This window comes from Pogonomyrmex barbatus, unplaced genomic scaffold, assembly GCF_055798465.1.
Source record: "Pogonomyrmex barbatus isolate J1 unplaced genomic scaffold, ASM5579846v1 scaffold10, whole genome shotgun sequence".
NCBI lineage: Eukaryota > Metazoa > Arthropoda > Insecta > Hymenoptera > Formicidae > Pogonomyrmex > Pogonomyrmex barbatus.
This window is the reverse complement of record NW_028297099.1, coordinates 3616562-3632188: the sequence shown is the minus strand read 5'-3', so window position 1 is coordinate 3632188 and position 15627 is coordinate 3616562. Positions and strand designations below refer to the sequence as shown.

At 44.4% G+C, this 15627-nt stretch overlaps 1 protein-coding gene and 1 long non-coding RNA gene across 10 annotated transcripts in view; one reads left to right on the top strand and one right to left on the bottom strand.

Annotated features, from left to right (window-relative positions):
* The window catches only part of Sox102F (transcription factor Sox102F), a 236738-nt gene that overhangs the window by 172418 nt on the left and 48693 nt on the right, over positions 1 to 15627 (top strand). The window contains exon 1 of one of the 9 annotated variants that reach the window (XM_089070501.1): positions 8885 to 9460. The exons of 7 other annotated variants lie outside the window; for them this stretch is intronic. In XM_089070501.1, the coding sequence (XP_088926627.1) occupies positions 9030 to 9460 (431 nt within the window). In that variant the 5' untranslated portion in view covers positions 8885 to 9029. Of the gene's footprint in view, positions 1 to 8884; positions 10235 to 15627 lie in introns of those variants that run through there. One more of the 9 variants, XM_011646603.2, reaches the window with a different exon arrangement.
* Positions 6802 to 8649, bottom strand: LOC148937873 (uncharacterized). Its single transcript, XR_016137895.1, has 2 exons — positions 8356 to 8649; positions 6802 to 7630 (listed from the first exon to the last, which is right to left on the bottom strand). It is a non-coding gene; the product is annotated as an uncharacterized LOC148937873 (long non-coding RNA).

Genomic DNA, 15627 nt, shown 5'->3' with positions numbered 1-15627 from the left:
TTAACTTGTCTAGTCTTGAGATCGGAACCGCTCGCAAGTTTGCACGTGTGTATACGTGCGTAAGAATCGCGCACGCACGATACGTCTCGTTTGAGTCACTGTAAACGTGTCGCTCATTCAGGACTAATCACCTAATGTATAGTGTGGTCTGTAATTTATAAAGCTGTTCGTGCTTGAATTTATAATATGGAAAAATAATATATATATATATATCGAATGTATAATAATAAAATACGTGTGATGGAGGAAGCTTTTAATATCATTAAAATAATTTGCCTTAAAGTCACTCGTAGCATGCGATTAGAGACTCTTATTTTATTGTCACTCGTGAATGAAACGCACGGCGTTTTGCATAATCGTAATCCGAGTTCCAGCGTCGCGGATTAGACGCTCGGTAACGAACCGCGGATAATAAACGTTTAACGTTTAACGAGTACGGGCACCGTAATTCGCCTCGTGAAACTTGTAAATGCGCGGCTGTAACGAGAAATCCGCGCATCGACGCGCGTACATAAATTAACGTTAACAAGACGCGGCCTGTACGTTAATAGACGCATAACTATAGCCGGCCGGATGCAATCTACGAATTAGCGGCGACTCAACCTCGTAAAACTACCGATCAGAGATCCCGAAAGGCACCTGGAAAGACCGAATATCGAGAGAAAACCGCGTGCCGCATATCTGTAAGCATCCTTTCTCGCTGTTTCTGTTTTTATTCGACATTCATTCGTTCATTCATTATTCCAAAGAGATGAGAGGCGTGTTGGCGAGGTTGCCTCACCGCCCGTCTTCTCGGTCTTTTAGCTCAACGAGATTTCCCGTAAACGTTAGTTGAAATTAACTACGGGTTTCTTCGATCCCTTTCGTCTCCTTCGAATTATACCTCCGAAAAGATTGGACTCTGACGGGTGAGGCATGAGAGGAGGGGGGGGGGGGGAGGGGAGGGGAGGGAGATCAGGTGAACATCAGTTAACTTTAACTAATCGCTTGTGGGAACGCATGGGCCGCATGGCTCGTATCGTTCATACGCGCTGACCTCGAGGATACGCGATACATCATCGTGAGTGCACACAATGTGCTTTCCCAAGTACAAACTGCTTATTGTTTCTCGAGCGGCGTGCGCGCGCGTTTGCCCGTTCGTCGCTGCTGCGAGGGCCGAGAAGGAGTCGAGAAACGATAATAATAGCCGTGCACGGCCTCCTCGCAGCCGCCACTCACGAGAGCGGACCGTTTTCTCGCTCCGGCTTTATGAAATATCCTCGCCATTCTTTCGCGCCTGACTCATTCCTCCGTCCGTACCCGGTGCTCCATTCATGAGGGCGGCCGTGCGCGCGGAACAGTGATCCGCACTGTATACGACCACGCCGCTTTAATTGCACGTGTATGCATCGTACATACGCGTGTACACGTGCCACCATGGCATATACGCGCCGCTCCTTTCCGTCACATCGACCTCTCCCGCTCGTGGAGAACGCTCGACTCTTCCATTTTTTTGTCGGTGCAACCGTATAATTAAAATCACTTACTCTCCACACTTATTAATTTCCTACGTAATCGTTGGTTCTGGTTCCTCAAGAAGAAATAGCGATTTGACAAGCTCTTTATCTACGTCGTTTTATTCTTCATCGGGAGAATTCCGACGTGAGAAATTATAACATCTATAATTTATCTGATCGGCAGCTCGAATTTCGAATGTGTTCGCACGGTGTATGTGTGTATCGCATAATTTCAGATATCTGATATAAATATGCGCACGTGCATTGTCGGTCTTAAATGAGAATTCCATTGTCTCGGCGAGTTATCGTTGCGAGTAGCGCGTGTTTCCGCAGCTGGTTGCGTGTGCAAGAAATCGTCGTTTCGTAGCTATTAGTAATTAAAATTTTGAGCAGCGATGGGAACGGATGTAACAATATGAAAAAAATATGGAAAAACAAAGGAAGTTTTTTCATAGTAATTTTCTGTTAAATGGATGATGAGAAGTTTGCCGTTGTTTGCGTTCATTATTTCAATACAGGAGTTAATGATACAGTTCTACGAGTTGTTTAAGCCGCGTTATTAATCGTTGTATTTCGCGGTTAAGTAAATCGTGTGTGTGTGTGTGTGTGTGTGTGTGTGTGTGTGTGTGTGTGTGTGTGTGTGTGTGTGTGTGTGTGTGTGTGTGTGTGCGCGTGCGGGGGGGGCGTATAAGTTAAATTATATTGTTTAATGCACGCATTGCTTTTAGAACATTATCGCGATAAATATCTGGGAATCCTTGAATGATTTATGACAGTTCTAAGATCGGAAGATTATAGCTACTATTATAGACGAATCACCATTATTATGTTGCTGCACATTAAAATGTTATAATATGCTAATTCCACGTTCTCTGATAAAATCACGCTGAATAATGGTAGCAACTGAGATCATCTTACTTAAATAAAATTTATTAGGCGAAACGACATATCAGTGGAAATTAAATAATCAATCGATCTATTAAACATATTAATAATTAGAAAATAGATATCAGTGTCTGTCAGACTACTCCGAATTTTACAGATTTCGCCATGTATTCTCGGAACACTAACACAAAGCTATTCTTACATATATATAATCTATTGCAAAATCGCTTCTATGACGTGGTCGTAGACTAAGTCCCCCCCTGCTTTATGAGATTAGAGTCCGTTCTATAATCGACAACCATGAACCGATCGATCATTGTATCGGATCCTTTCTATTGCCAAGCACGGCGACAATGCCGGCCGGCGTGCTCTCCGCTTTGTTCGTTAGCCTCCGCGCCGTAATTCACGCCTACGCGCTCACGCACGCGTGCACTCGCGGGAAACCCACTGTCGTCGGGCCACCTTACCGTACCAGAACGGGTCGCCTATTACGGGCCGCGACCGCACACACGCACGCGGATTTTAATTATTCTCCAACCAGACACCTGTCACGCCACGGACGCGCACGCGTGCGCGTTCTATTTATACGCCGCGCATTTAACGGTCAACAGTATTTCGCCACGCTGCACCAAGGCGAAATTTTCATCTTCTTGTCGTCTCGCGTTCACCGCGGATTCACCGCGGGAGAAAAGCAGAGAAGAGCCTGTGCTTTCTTCTGCCTTGCGCGCCGGCGCGACTCGAGTGTCGGCGCGTGTATACGCACGCGGTCACTCGCGCGCGGCCACGCGCCCGGCATCCACCGTGGTCATTTTCTGCTTGCCCCACCGCGTGTCTCGTTTCTTTCCCTTTCGTTCTCTCTCTCTCTCTCTCTCTCTCTCTCTCTCTCTCTCTCTCTCTCTCTCTCTCTCTCTCTCTCTCTCTCTCTCTCTCTCTCTCTCTCTTTCTCTCTCGATCGTACCTCGCAACTTTTCTTCCCACGCCAAGCCTCGCCAATACGACCAGCACGATGCACTGTACATAGGAACATGTCTGTTGGAGTCATATCTAAAAATTAATTTCTCGATCGGACGCTTTCGGATAATTATCGTTTAGAATAATTAAATCTTGGAATTAATTAAACAGATAAGAACAAGATATCTTCTTGACTGGAAGATATCTTATAATTATTTGTTAGATATTATGAGATAGTGGTAGAAATGATAAGAGCAAGTTTATTCCGAGGTGTTCCGGTATTATAATATCGTGCCACGAAGTAGCTGCAGGCAACTGTCAACATCATTCTTTTTCTGAGTTTTCTGATCTATTATATTCATCCCACGCAATAATTGTTGCCTTGTCCTACGGCGATGTGAGCGCGAACGATTTAAATTGCGAGTTTAGAAAAGTATTAGACAGCTTAATACAGTTGAGGAGACTAAAATATTGCATCAATGTGCAGCATGGTGCAATATTGCACCAGATTTGATACGCGATTAATTGGAAAAACAAATAAATTATAAATATTTTTCTTGCATTTAAATCTGGATTTTTAACTGCATATTGTAAATGACAGGTCGTCATTAGTTTGTCATTTTCTTATTCTGTTTTTAATACGCGATGTAAATTAAAACTCAATTACAAGTTGAAGAATTATTATTTGCGAGCTATTTGCATGTAAAATCTGGAGAACATTACCATGTGGAGATGTGGAGCGATGACGATGGAAGTATAAAGAAAAGCGTCCGACAAAGGTTACTATTTATAATCGGCACGGTGCTCGTTACCGGATGAGCCGGGCGGGGGTGATGCGCGAGAAAGAAGAAGAAGAAGAGAACCGAGAAGAAACAGCGACAGCAACGATGCGCGGAGGAACGGGCAGTCAGGCACGGAGACGGCGATATATTAATAATGGGAGCAACAAAGCAGAGAGGAAGAGAGGAATAAAGGAGCGGAGAAGTAAAAAAAGGATACTAGCATGAGAAGGCAAGGAGACGAGTATATCGTAGCTCTGTCCTCTTCCTTCCCCTTCGTTCTCTTGGTTCCGGATCTAAATTCGTCCCAAGTCCCGCTGCAACCGTTTGGCTTAAGGCTAACGGTTCGTTCGGACTCCTCTCTCCTCCTCTCCCGCTCACCCCTCTGCCATTCTTTTGTCCTTCCTTGTCTATTTCGCTCAGTGTTCTGCTTCTATTTCACGTGCCTCCTTCTCTCTCTCTCTCTCTCTCTCTCTCTCTCTCTCTCTCTCTCTCTCTCTCTCTCTCTCTCTCTCTCTCTCTCTCTGTCGCGAGATCGCGACTCGACGACTCTCATTCATGAGAGAAGATACGCAAGTAGATAGAGGACCGATCAGAGTGAAGCTACAGTGCGGAGGGAGGTAGGCAGAAAGGGACAGAGAGAGGGAGAGAGAGAAAGAGAAAGAGAGAGAGAGAAAACGAAATAAATGCAAAATGAGCGGAAAAAGAGATCGCGAGATAAAGTGAGATAGAGACCAGCGCGAGCGGCCGGAAATGCTCACAAGCCAATGTTCATTCACAAACGGCCAGGGCTGCGTTGTCATCCTTCTCGTCGTTTTCCTTTTCCTTCATCTCAACTCTGCGTTCGTTCCTGCCTGTCGTTCTCCTCCTCCTACACGAAGATTCTCTCATCTGTGCCTCTTCGTCGTCGTCATCATCGCCGTCGTCGTTGCCGTCGTCGTCGTCGTAATCGTCGTCGTAGTCGTCGACAACTAGAAGACGACGACGACGACGACGACGACGACGACGGCGACGTTCAGCAGCATGAACAAAACGTTCCGACGCCACCGACGCTGCCGCCTCGCATAAATCTCGCTTCTCTCTCTCTTCCTCTTTCTCCTCGCATCTCTCCCTATCTCTCCCTCACGTCGCGAGATTGCTATTCTCTTTCTCCCTTTCTCTCTCTTCTACACCCACTGCAGAGCCCGACATATCCTGCGGGAGGATGCACGAGCAATACGCGGAACGTGTACAACACTCATTGTTCTTGTCGGCTCCCGCACCCGCGACCGGTACCGGAATAGCACGGTATCCCGCGTGCCACCGCGTTAATACTGCTCCCGTGCAATGCATAACGATGGCCCATCTCGCGTTTCTAACCGCACCCGCCCGCAGCGGAAAATGTATGGTCTCCGGTCTCAGCTTAAACACGGAGCAAAACCAACATGTTCACCAACAATGCGCGTTTTATTGCACTTGCAGAGCTTTACTCGCAGCGCAATGTTGTCACAACATGTTGAAAAATTTAGTTAATCATAAGATAGTCACGTATCATTTCGTTATTTGTGAAGACAACTCTAAGAACTCCAGATAAATTTACAGATAATCTTGGAATTTGCAGATAAATTTATTACTAAGTGTAAGTAAAGAATAATGGTCTTTCCTGATTATTTTTGTTTAATTTTAACTTTTGTTTAAGATATATCATAATTATACACGAATATTTAATACTGTTTTTCTTTTAGTAATCTTTCATTTATTTGTAATAAAGATTGGTTTGCAATTTATATCATTAAATCTTTCGAAAATCTTTTAAAGTAGAGGCATAAAAACAAAAGATTAAAGGCAATTAAAAATTTTTATGAATTATAAAATAAAATATGATGTTACAATTTTAATAGAGAATATTCATAATGAGACTTGCGTTTTATCATCGATAGGAAATAGCTATAAATTCAGACGCTTAATTAATATAAAAATCATGCATCTGAAATATTTAAATTTCGTTATATGAAATTTATTAATTATCATTACATCTACCAAGCTAGTATAATACAAATTTTTATCCGACTTGTAATTAATTACAAAATTATAATTTTGTATTGTCTTTTATGCAAATAAAAGAATATCAAGTTTGTCCGTGTGGTTTTTGTCTTATATTAATGAAATTAATTAACGAAAAAAATTAATCGATTAAGAATCGGTATTATTTTTAATTATATCCAAAATGTAACATTATACTCTTTGTTCGTCTCTAAACGATCCTATCCTGTCGCGAAGAGGAAACTATCATGCGATGTAATTGCGAGGACGACGCAAATTGACGCTGAACCGCAATCGATCTTAATCGGGAGGAAAAGAACATCGATTTGCGGTCTAACACGGAAAGGGTCAGACGCTAGGGAGGAGGAAGCGGATGGACGAATTACACGGTGATCGCGGCGAAGTACGCTCGGGGGATGGTAAGAGCTTCTAGTTAAGGGTGCGCTGGAGTACGGAGAATACGAAAAAGGAGGATAGAATGACGGTAGCGGGGAGACATGAAAGAGATACGACCCAACGTCGTTCTCATACGTTTCTCTCTGCGAAGAACAGGGGGTTGCGAGGAATGTCACAGGGCGACGCGTGCATACGATTTTGACATATAAGCATCGGATAGCGAATGAAATGGATCAGACATTACATGAACATTGAAAATAATAAGAAATGAGAAGTATAAATTGCAAATATAATTTTAGTTTTATTTTACAGTTTCTCTTATGGTTTCTCTATCTCGTTTAATTTTCAATTTATTCTTTGGTTTTCAATGTGATAAGCGTGTATATACCAATTTAATTACAAGTGAGAATTATGAAACTACGATCATACTGAAGACATAGAATAGATATATCATACTTTAATGAATATTTAGCAGGAAATTTACATATTTTTGAAATTAGATATGCTTATTTAAATAATGGTTTAGCAATCATGATTTATTCGAGAAATATACTAATTAATTATCAACATTTACGATAACCAAATTGATAAAGACATTATCTTACAGCACAATATTCACAGCCATTTAATAAAATATTAATATTTACATAAATGAGATATGAATATAATATTAGATATATATTATTATCTAAGAGGATATTAATTTTTTAAATAGTATTTTCGAAAATCTAACACTCACATTGACATTGGTCAATCATCGATAAGAATAGAATGACATGTTTATTTAATGCGTTTCGGACTGCCAAAACGTAATGGTAAACGTTTTGGCTCGTCCCAATTTGGAGTCGATTCGAGCATTCCTACCTGGGCGAGTGCCACAGGAGCTACAACGACTGGTGGAAAACGCGACACGGGGATGTGGGCGGATAGCCCGACGACAACAATGAGCATTGTGATCTGCGCGGGTGTGCCTCGCGCCCCATTGGTCGATTCTCACCACCTCCAACCGGGTCCGTTCCAGAGGCAAAAGCGAGCTCGCCGGCAAGAGGGTTGTGCCACCGCCTCCAAGCCGAACAATACACAATGCGCGCGGCGAATCACCTGAAACCGATATCACCGACTTTGCATCTTTGCGACATTGGCATTTCAATTTAAATCACCTTTTTCTAAAGTATTGTATTTTTCGGAGATGAATTTTTAATTTTAATTTTACTAATCTATCGAACAATATAATAGAATGCGAAATTGTTACAACTTTTGACGAGAAAAGCATTAGTTAATAGTAAATAGCGTAACGGTAATTAAATCAATTTTTTAAAATTAAGAAAATTAGTTCTAATTATATTTTAGCCTGAAAATTGTATTTTTATATATTCCAATAGCAAATATGTTAATTATTCTTTTATTTTATCACAGAAAAGATATTGCGATGAGAAATAAGATTGCGAACGCAATGCAAATTGACGGCAAACTGCAATCGACTTTAATAGAGGTAAAAAGAACATCATTTTGCAAACTAACGCGGATGGAATCAACGAGACATGAATTTTCTTTAATTTATTATGTATTTATTTCAACGAGATATTTGATTTTTGCTTCTTTTGCTTTTGAAGTTAACATTGCATTGACTTAACTATTATTTGTGTTTTCTTCCACTCATTAATTGACAAATTAATAGAGAGCAAAGAAAAATATGTCGCAAATAAATATAGGCAAACAATTTCAAGAGATAAGATCAAAGTGTGACGTATCGCAATGACAGATGCCATTTGGTCCCGGCCGAAAATATAGTTTCGAGACGAATGTCGTTACACTGCGATACTGACAAACCGGTGCAATTTGGCGAACGTTTCGCGACGCCGCATCCCTCACCGAGTCCGTACGTTACGCTTCGTTCCGGCGTTGCGCATCGCGGCGATGCACCGCGTTCTTCCACGCCACGTGACGTGCTACGCGTTAATCGCGTTCTCCATCCTCTCCCATTGAGCAGCGAGACCGGTGGTAGTTAGTAGGGGGCAGAAAGGGGGGACAAGCGCAGCTACCGTGGCGCGCGTAACTGTCCATCCGCGTTGTTACTACTACGCCCAGTTATGAGCTGGTAATGCCTTAGGATGTCGGGCTGGAGGAAAGGAGCGGGGCAGGTATAGAATCTAACAACCGCGAATGATCACGCATACAGGCGAGCGAATGCCGATCTGTCGGTGGCGGCGAGCGTCGGTACACAGTGGGGCGACGTCGACAAAGATGACGAGGACGAGGACGTGGACGAGGACGTCGGCGAGGACAACGTCGGGAGTCGGTGGCGGTGGTGGTTGTGGTGGAGGTACCAACGACGAAGTGGTGGTGGTAGCGGTGGCAGTGGCGGGCAGAACCCGTCTCGGCGTGGGTGTCGGAGAAAGGAGGCGGCGACTAGGCCCCAAAAGAGGCGTGGCGTGTGTGGCAGAGCTCGCCGCCACGTACAAACGACGAGGCGCCTGTACAGCGACGGTACGACGGAGAGATGACGAGAGAACGTGGGCCAGAGACAGAGATCGAGACGAACGAGAACAAGAGCAATAGGAAACAAGAGGAGGGAGCGAGAAACCAGATCGCGGTCGTTTGGTGGGACAGAGGGAGACGGAACGCGCCGGTAACAAAAGCAAAGGAGAGAGGGAGCGCATCGGTGCGAGAGGGGCGAGAAAGGGTGCGAGCGGGACAAGGGACAGTAGCGGGGCGCGAAAGTGGTGCGACGCGCGGGCGCCGAAGCGCCGGCCGCCGCCGCCGCCGCCGCCGCCGCTGCTGCTTGCCGTCACCGCCGTTGCTGCTGCTGCTGCTGCTGCTGCTGCCGCCGCCGCTGCCGCCGCCACCGCCGCCACCACCAGCGCCTTCCGAATCTCATCCCGGTCGGTCCTCGGGGGCTTCAGTCAGTCAGCCGACGCTCCGAGAAACGCGGTGATTATTTCCATTGTATGCTCGCCGTTCTCCGAGGGGGAAGGGGGCTTTCCCACCGTACTCGCGCTCGCGTTTCACCTCTCTCCCTCTTCCATCTTCCGTATCACTCCTTCTCTCGCTCTCCGCCACTCCGTTCCCGCTCTCGCGCTTCTATGTCGCGCGCTATGCCCGTGCAGCCTCCGCGCGCCTCCTTCTCGCCCCCACTGACGCGGACCCACTGACGCGCCGCGAGGGCCGCTGAAGCCTCTCCGCCGTGCTGCAGAGCGCCTCGTAGCTCGTGACAGTGGTACGCGAAACGGAGCGTTGCGTCGCGTCGCGTCGTTATCGCGATCGACGATATCGTTACAGCTGTTCTCCGCGTGAATCGGCGGCCGGACATCTCCGCCCGCTCGCGTGCACCGGTCTCCTCGCGATTTGGTGTTGAAGTGCGCGACCGGTATTGACGACGACGCGACCGGGTCATGAGGTAGCGTGGAAGAAACCGGTGCTACTTGACCGGTGATACTACGGTGGAGATATCTCGTTCATCGATCCTCCGAACGACGTCCGAGCTACCGGGTGTGAGCTACCGAGAGTGCGAGAGAATCCGCGGTCGATTCCGATAGGGCGAGACCGACCATCGCTCTAGCTAGTCGATCTCTTTGGTTTGTCAGTGGCGGTTTTATTCATTGTGCGGAGGTGCGTTCTTTGATACGTGACAAGTGTTACGTCAATGGCAACGGGGTAGTCTAGGCTACCAGCGCGCGGCCAGGATGATATGAGCACGCTTGGCAGGTGAGTGAACTGACCTCGCGTGCCTGTAGATATCGGGACACGTGGTTTTCAATGCGCGATGCGGGGATTTAAAAGCACCGGCGAGATTGTATCGCGATATCCTGCACAACAATCACCTGCAAATGTGCCATGTGTCTAACCGTCGGATTAGAGATGATCCTGGTTAATCTGTCACTCTCCTAACTTCATCTGTAGATGTTTTAATTTATGAATTCTTTTAGCAAATCGGACTTTGTAATCATACGAAACCTTCTATCGCGATGACAGCAACAAGATAAAAGTACTAGGATACAATATCAAAATAAAATATCAAACGGTATTTCTTTTTCTCTTAAGTAAAACCATAATCTATAATGTATTGGCAAGCGAATGAAATTAATCTGTGTGTAATTTAAAATGCTTCACGATAAATTAAAAATTTATATAGATCGACAAATGAAGAAAGATTACAATTTAGACGAGCTGCGAACTCTATCCGATAAACTATTAAAATAATATATAAAATTCTTCGTCAATGTTCCGGATTTATCGACACGGAGTGTCGATATAACTTAACCCGAAGCGACTTCGATGACGCGTGCAACGAGCCGAACGGCACGCGCGCGTGCTCGTATGAATGCGAATTGCGATTTGTCGTGCATCTGGAGGAAGGTTCGACGGGATCGGGGGAGCTTCGCCGGTCGCAGGGATCCACGTCGGGATCGATCCGGCTCGACGCGGCTCTTAACGCGCGACTCGAAAAGCGGAATTACGCTTACACGAGCTGTAACGATCATGAGCTTATGCGAGTCTTCGCCGGCGCGTAATTGGAGTCACGTCATGACATTGTATCTCGCGATACGCGACCGCCGGCGTGATAACGCGAGGGCGACCGGAGCGTGTGCGTATTCGTGTACGTGTCGAGCTGTGTGAATACGTGCATGCGTGAGTGCGTGAATCGTGCCCAGGCGGCCGGGTACAGGCGTGCACACACGGGGCCATGTGTTCGGTACGCCGAAAGAGAAAGAGAACCGGCTCGAGGCGGAAGGTCGAGATAGAGAGAGAGAAAGACGAGGAGAGGAGAGGAGATGTAACGAACGAACGAACGAACGAACGAACGAACGAACGAACGAACGAACGAACGAGGGTTGTGAGAGAGGAGGGAGCGTGCTCTCTACACATCTGACCCAGTGACCCTCCCCGTTGTCCCCCTCGATCTCCGTGCTTCTCTATGGGGTTCCCATCTATTCTCCGCAGGCTTCCCGATATCGTGGAATATCTTGCGCGGTCCCACTCGAAATCCGTCGACGCGTTCTTTCTTCCCTCGCGAACGAACGCGAAGAAGGATACTTGACGTTTATCTCGATTAATCGAAATAAATGACGCATATGGTGCAAATCTTTTCAGCCTTGAAACGATAAATCAGAAGTTTTTGCCGATTAGGTATGTACGAGGCGGATTTTATGAGAAGGAACGGGCATTTAACGTGGTCGAGGAGGGTGTCTTAATCTGTAATAATGTTTACGAAGATTGTTTCTACTAATGGGTAATTCTGAATGATATAACGAGACACGACAAGTGAACTGTGTAATTGGTCTATCGCTCATTACTTCATCACGGAAAAATTGTTTACTTACGTGGCATTCGAAGAAACATGATTCTGCAATTTTTATGCAGTAATATCGGAAGGCTTTGTGGATCAGGTGAATGCGATTGGGGATTTGCAGGTACGCGCGTACGTACTTCCGGGTACAATGTCTCGTTAATCGACGTTCCTCGGTTAAAAACGACCCTCCCGAGCACGGCTTGAATTACGTGCCGGGTTACCGAGTACGCGTTCGCTCGGCAAAAATATCGAATTATCTCGGGCGCCGTGATAATAAGCGGGAATGTACGGATTCCCGAAGGATACCCGCTCGGCGCGGGGATTGATCGATACGGTAGACTACGTGCACGCATTTGCGTAACAAGAGCGCATATCGCCAAACGACACGAAATCGAGAGACGGCGATATCGAATTAACGCGCGAATGTCCGCCGCTCGTCGTTCGCTTTATTTTTAATCGATTTCCCTGAAGGATACGACGCCGTCTTCAATTTTAGGAACGTGCAATTTTATGAAATTATAAATTACAGCGTTTGCTAGATACCGTCGATCTTTTAACACCGTCGCTTTGACCGTTGGGATATTTAAATTAATTGACAATCCAAGAGAGCTCGCTGAAAAACTAAATACGGAAGCAGATTAAAATGTGTAATTGATATTTAACGACGTGAGATATTTAATGATATATAATCTTCTTCGGATGTTTAAAAAAATCGTATCTCTTTTAATGCATCTGCATAGCGAATACAGAGTTGTACCATTCATTGTTATATACATCTCTGCTAAAGAATTTATTAATTGTGAGCCGTATCTCTTCCCGAGTAGATGAAGTATTAAAAAATGCTGTGTAGTCAAACTTGTAATCTATTCATCGGCGGACTCCATAGAATTTCGCATCTTTGAGGAGATAATTAAAACCGGGGTATAATATAAACGCACAAAAGCCCTTTATGCGATTAAAGGTGCAGCGAGGCTGCATTATAGTAGTGTTCTCGCTATAATAAATTATTTCAGTCGCACGGGCGCTGAAGCTACATCCCTCCTATAAACTATGTACGCGACGCTGCATTATATCGCATCGCGCTCAACGATATTGTCCGCGCGATAATCCATGCGGTATCTATCACGGTATTTTATTAAAGCCAATTGCTCTCTCTTAGTATAAATCTAGTTGGCGCGTTAGCGCGCTGCGACTCGAAAATACCGGCACGACCTCGCCTTACGTATGTGGACAACCCTATAATTGCGCGTGGCACCGCTCGCCACAAATGAATTCGGGTGCGCGTGCATAAAACTCGACAATGGAGACATACTGCGTGCTTTGGGTTGCGTCACTAACTGCGCCTTAGCGTACTAGCGTACGAGACAAAGCATGATTCTAAAGTGTCAAAACACGAGACGGTCGAGTTTCGACATTCCGGCTCACTTGCGAAAACGAGCGATAGTGCGTTGGTATTATACAGATAAAAACCAGCGTGTTCGTATAATCTTTAACAATGTAAATGACGCCGATGGACGCTCGTTAGTTAGAACGGTTGGTATGGTTTTAAGCTCTCTGAACGCAAACAAATCTGTTATTTGCTCATATAATTAATTATTTACTCGCATTGGAATGCAAACGCATTAGCGATACGTACATGTCATATAATTGCAAGTCGTAATTTTCAAAGCATATTCCTATCTATATATCCTATCTATCGAATACGTTATAGAATCGCACAATCACGTTTTTAAAACTGTTAAAATTTACAGTCTAAAGTTTCTATGAGATTTATGGATCTGCATATCGATCTGTCAACGGGGCTGCTTGACCCGATACTTTCGAACTTATCTCAATGAAAATACATATGAATGACATTGCTCTAACAGCGCGTGCTTCCACTTGCAGACGATATCATCATACTTGACTTTGATCGACAAATGCTAGGATGTAAAATGCATTTGTTGAAAAAAAAATTCTTATTCATCAGCGAGATTACATCCGTTGAGGTCAAGGTCGGCATGACAAGTCATTAGAGAATGATAATCTGGGCTAAATACGAACGTTAACTTTCTCTTTGGATTATCGCAAAATTTCCACATCTTATTTCTTCTAATCGCAAAGAAGCACTAAAATTCAAGGCGATCAGAAATCTTAAAAACTCCGCAGTTCATTACTTAATTCTGGAGTGCACTGACAACCAGCGATAAAATAACGACACGTGCGATGATGAGTAAGACGCAATGAGTCTAATTACGCAGCGATTACGTTCCCGTTCACAAAAGCGTTACAAGCTTATATTTAACCAAAATAAATTTTTAATAAAATTTGACGGATAACAGTAGGCGATAAGCGCTGTTGACCTCAACTCCATCGGAATTTCTCAAATGAGATATGATCTCATGATGTTATGTTTGTAGCATTCATAAATTTAATCAATAGTAATTACATTACCACCATGTTTTAATTGAGGAAATAATATGTTATATTTTTATATATTTTTATCGTATAATTCCTTTTTATTAACAATTTTGTAGTCTCTTGAGTTATTCATTACACAAATTTACAGAGAGTGTCATCGTTTTTTATTTCTATATAAATTTCGAAATGTTTTTGCGTTGATAATTATATTTATTTCCAATTATATTTATTTCGTGTACTTGACGTCTGTGAAGAATTATTGCAACAAGAATTGTGAGATCATAAATAAAAAATTATGGAAGTAATCTATTCTAAATATCAGGCTATTTGTTTAATTCTAGGTTTTCTGTAATAATTTCTTTTATACTATATTGCTCTAAGCAAATCAGATATTATCAAATACATCATAAACGAATTTCTTTAAAACGGTATAAAACTTAGGAAACTCATCGAAATTTATTTAAATGAAATATGGGCTATGATTTGGAGGATTTCTAATATTTTTATAAACATAAGTATACTATTTGAGAATGTTAAAATGTCGAAATTTCTGGGATGAAAAAAATAGGTTGTGATTAGCGATTTAAGATATAAATTTCCGGTACACTTGCGATTTGTTTAGGAAAATGCAATAGGAGAAGAAGCACAAATTTCATTACGGCATCCCGCAAAAACTCGATCTGAAAGTCGGTGTAGGGATCCATCTTGCGTTTCGCGAATCATACAATACCTGTACCCCGATCGCGGACAACAACGAGGGTGCGGCCGGATTCATCGGGATGGATGAATAGCGGCAGATAGCCGAAGTGCTCCGGCTATCGCGCATGCAGCCTCTCGCGTACAGGTCCGCGTGCGCCGCTCGCTTTGTTTGCGATTGTATGGGGCCCAGTTACGCGTTCGTTTGGATCGGAGGGGATTCGAGATATACGAGCGCGTAATGCACACGTGAACGTGTTTCTCCTTCTCTCTTTCTCTCTCTCTCTCTCTCTCTCTCTCTCTCTCTCTCTCTCTCTCTCTCTCTCTCTTTCTCGTTGTGTTTCGGCATGCGTACCCCACGAATTCTCTCGTTTCCTCTCGGTCCAGAGTTCTTCTCCCTCTGGTCTTCGCTGGTCCCTTTCCTTCTCGATGTCTCTGCCTTCCTCTCACGAAAGAGCATGCTTTTCCTCATGCACACGCGTGCACGCACAATGTGCGTGCGTACGCGTGTACGTGATGGTGGTGTGTGGGGGCGGTTGCGGAGGATTAACGCGTTCCAGATGCTGCGCGCTTTGTTCCCATCTCGCGCGATGCTTGAAGCCGTCTTTCTCCGTTCCTCTCTATCACTCTCTCCCTCTTTTTTTAAAACGAAATTCTGATAGATGCACGTTCATTTACATCGAATAACTTATACAGTCTCACCTTTAACCCT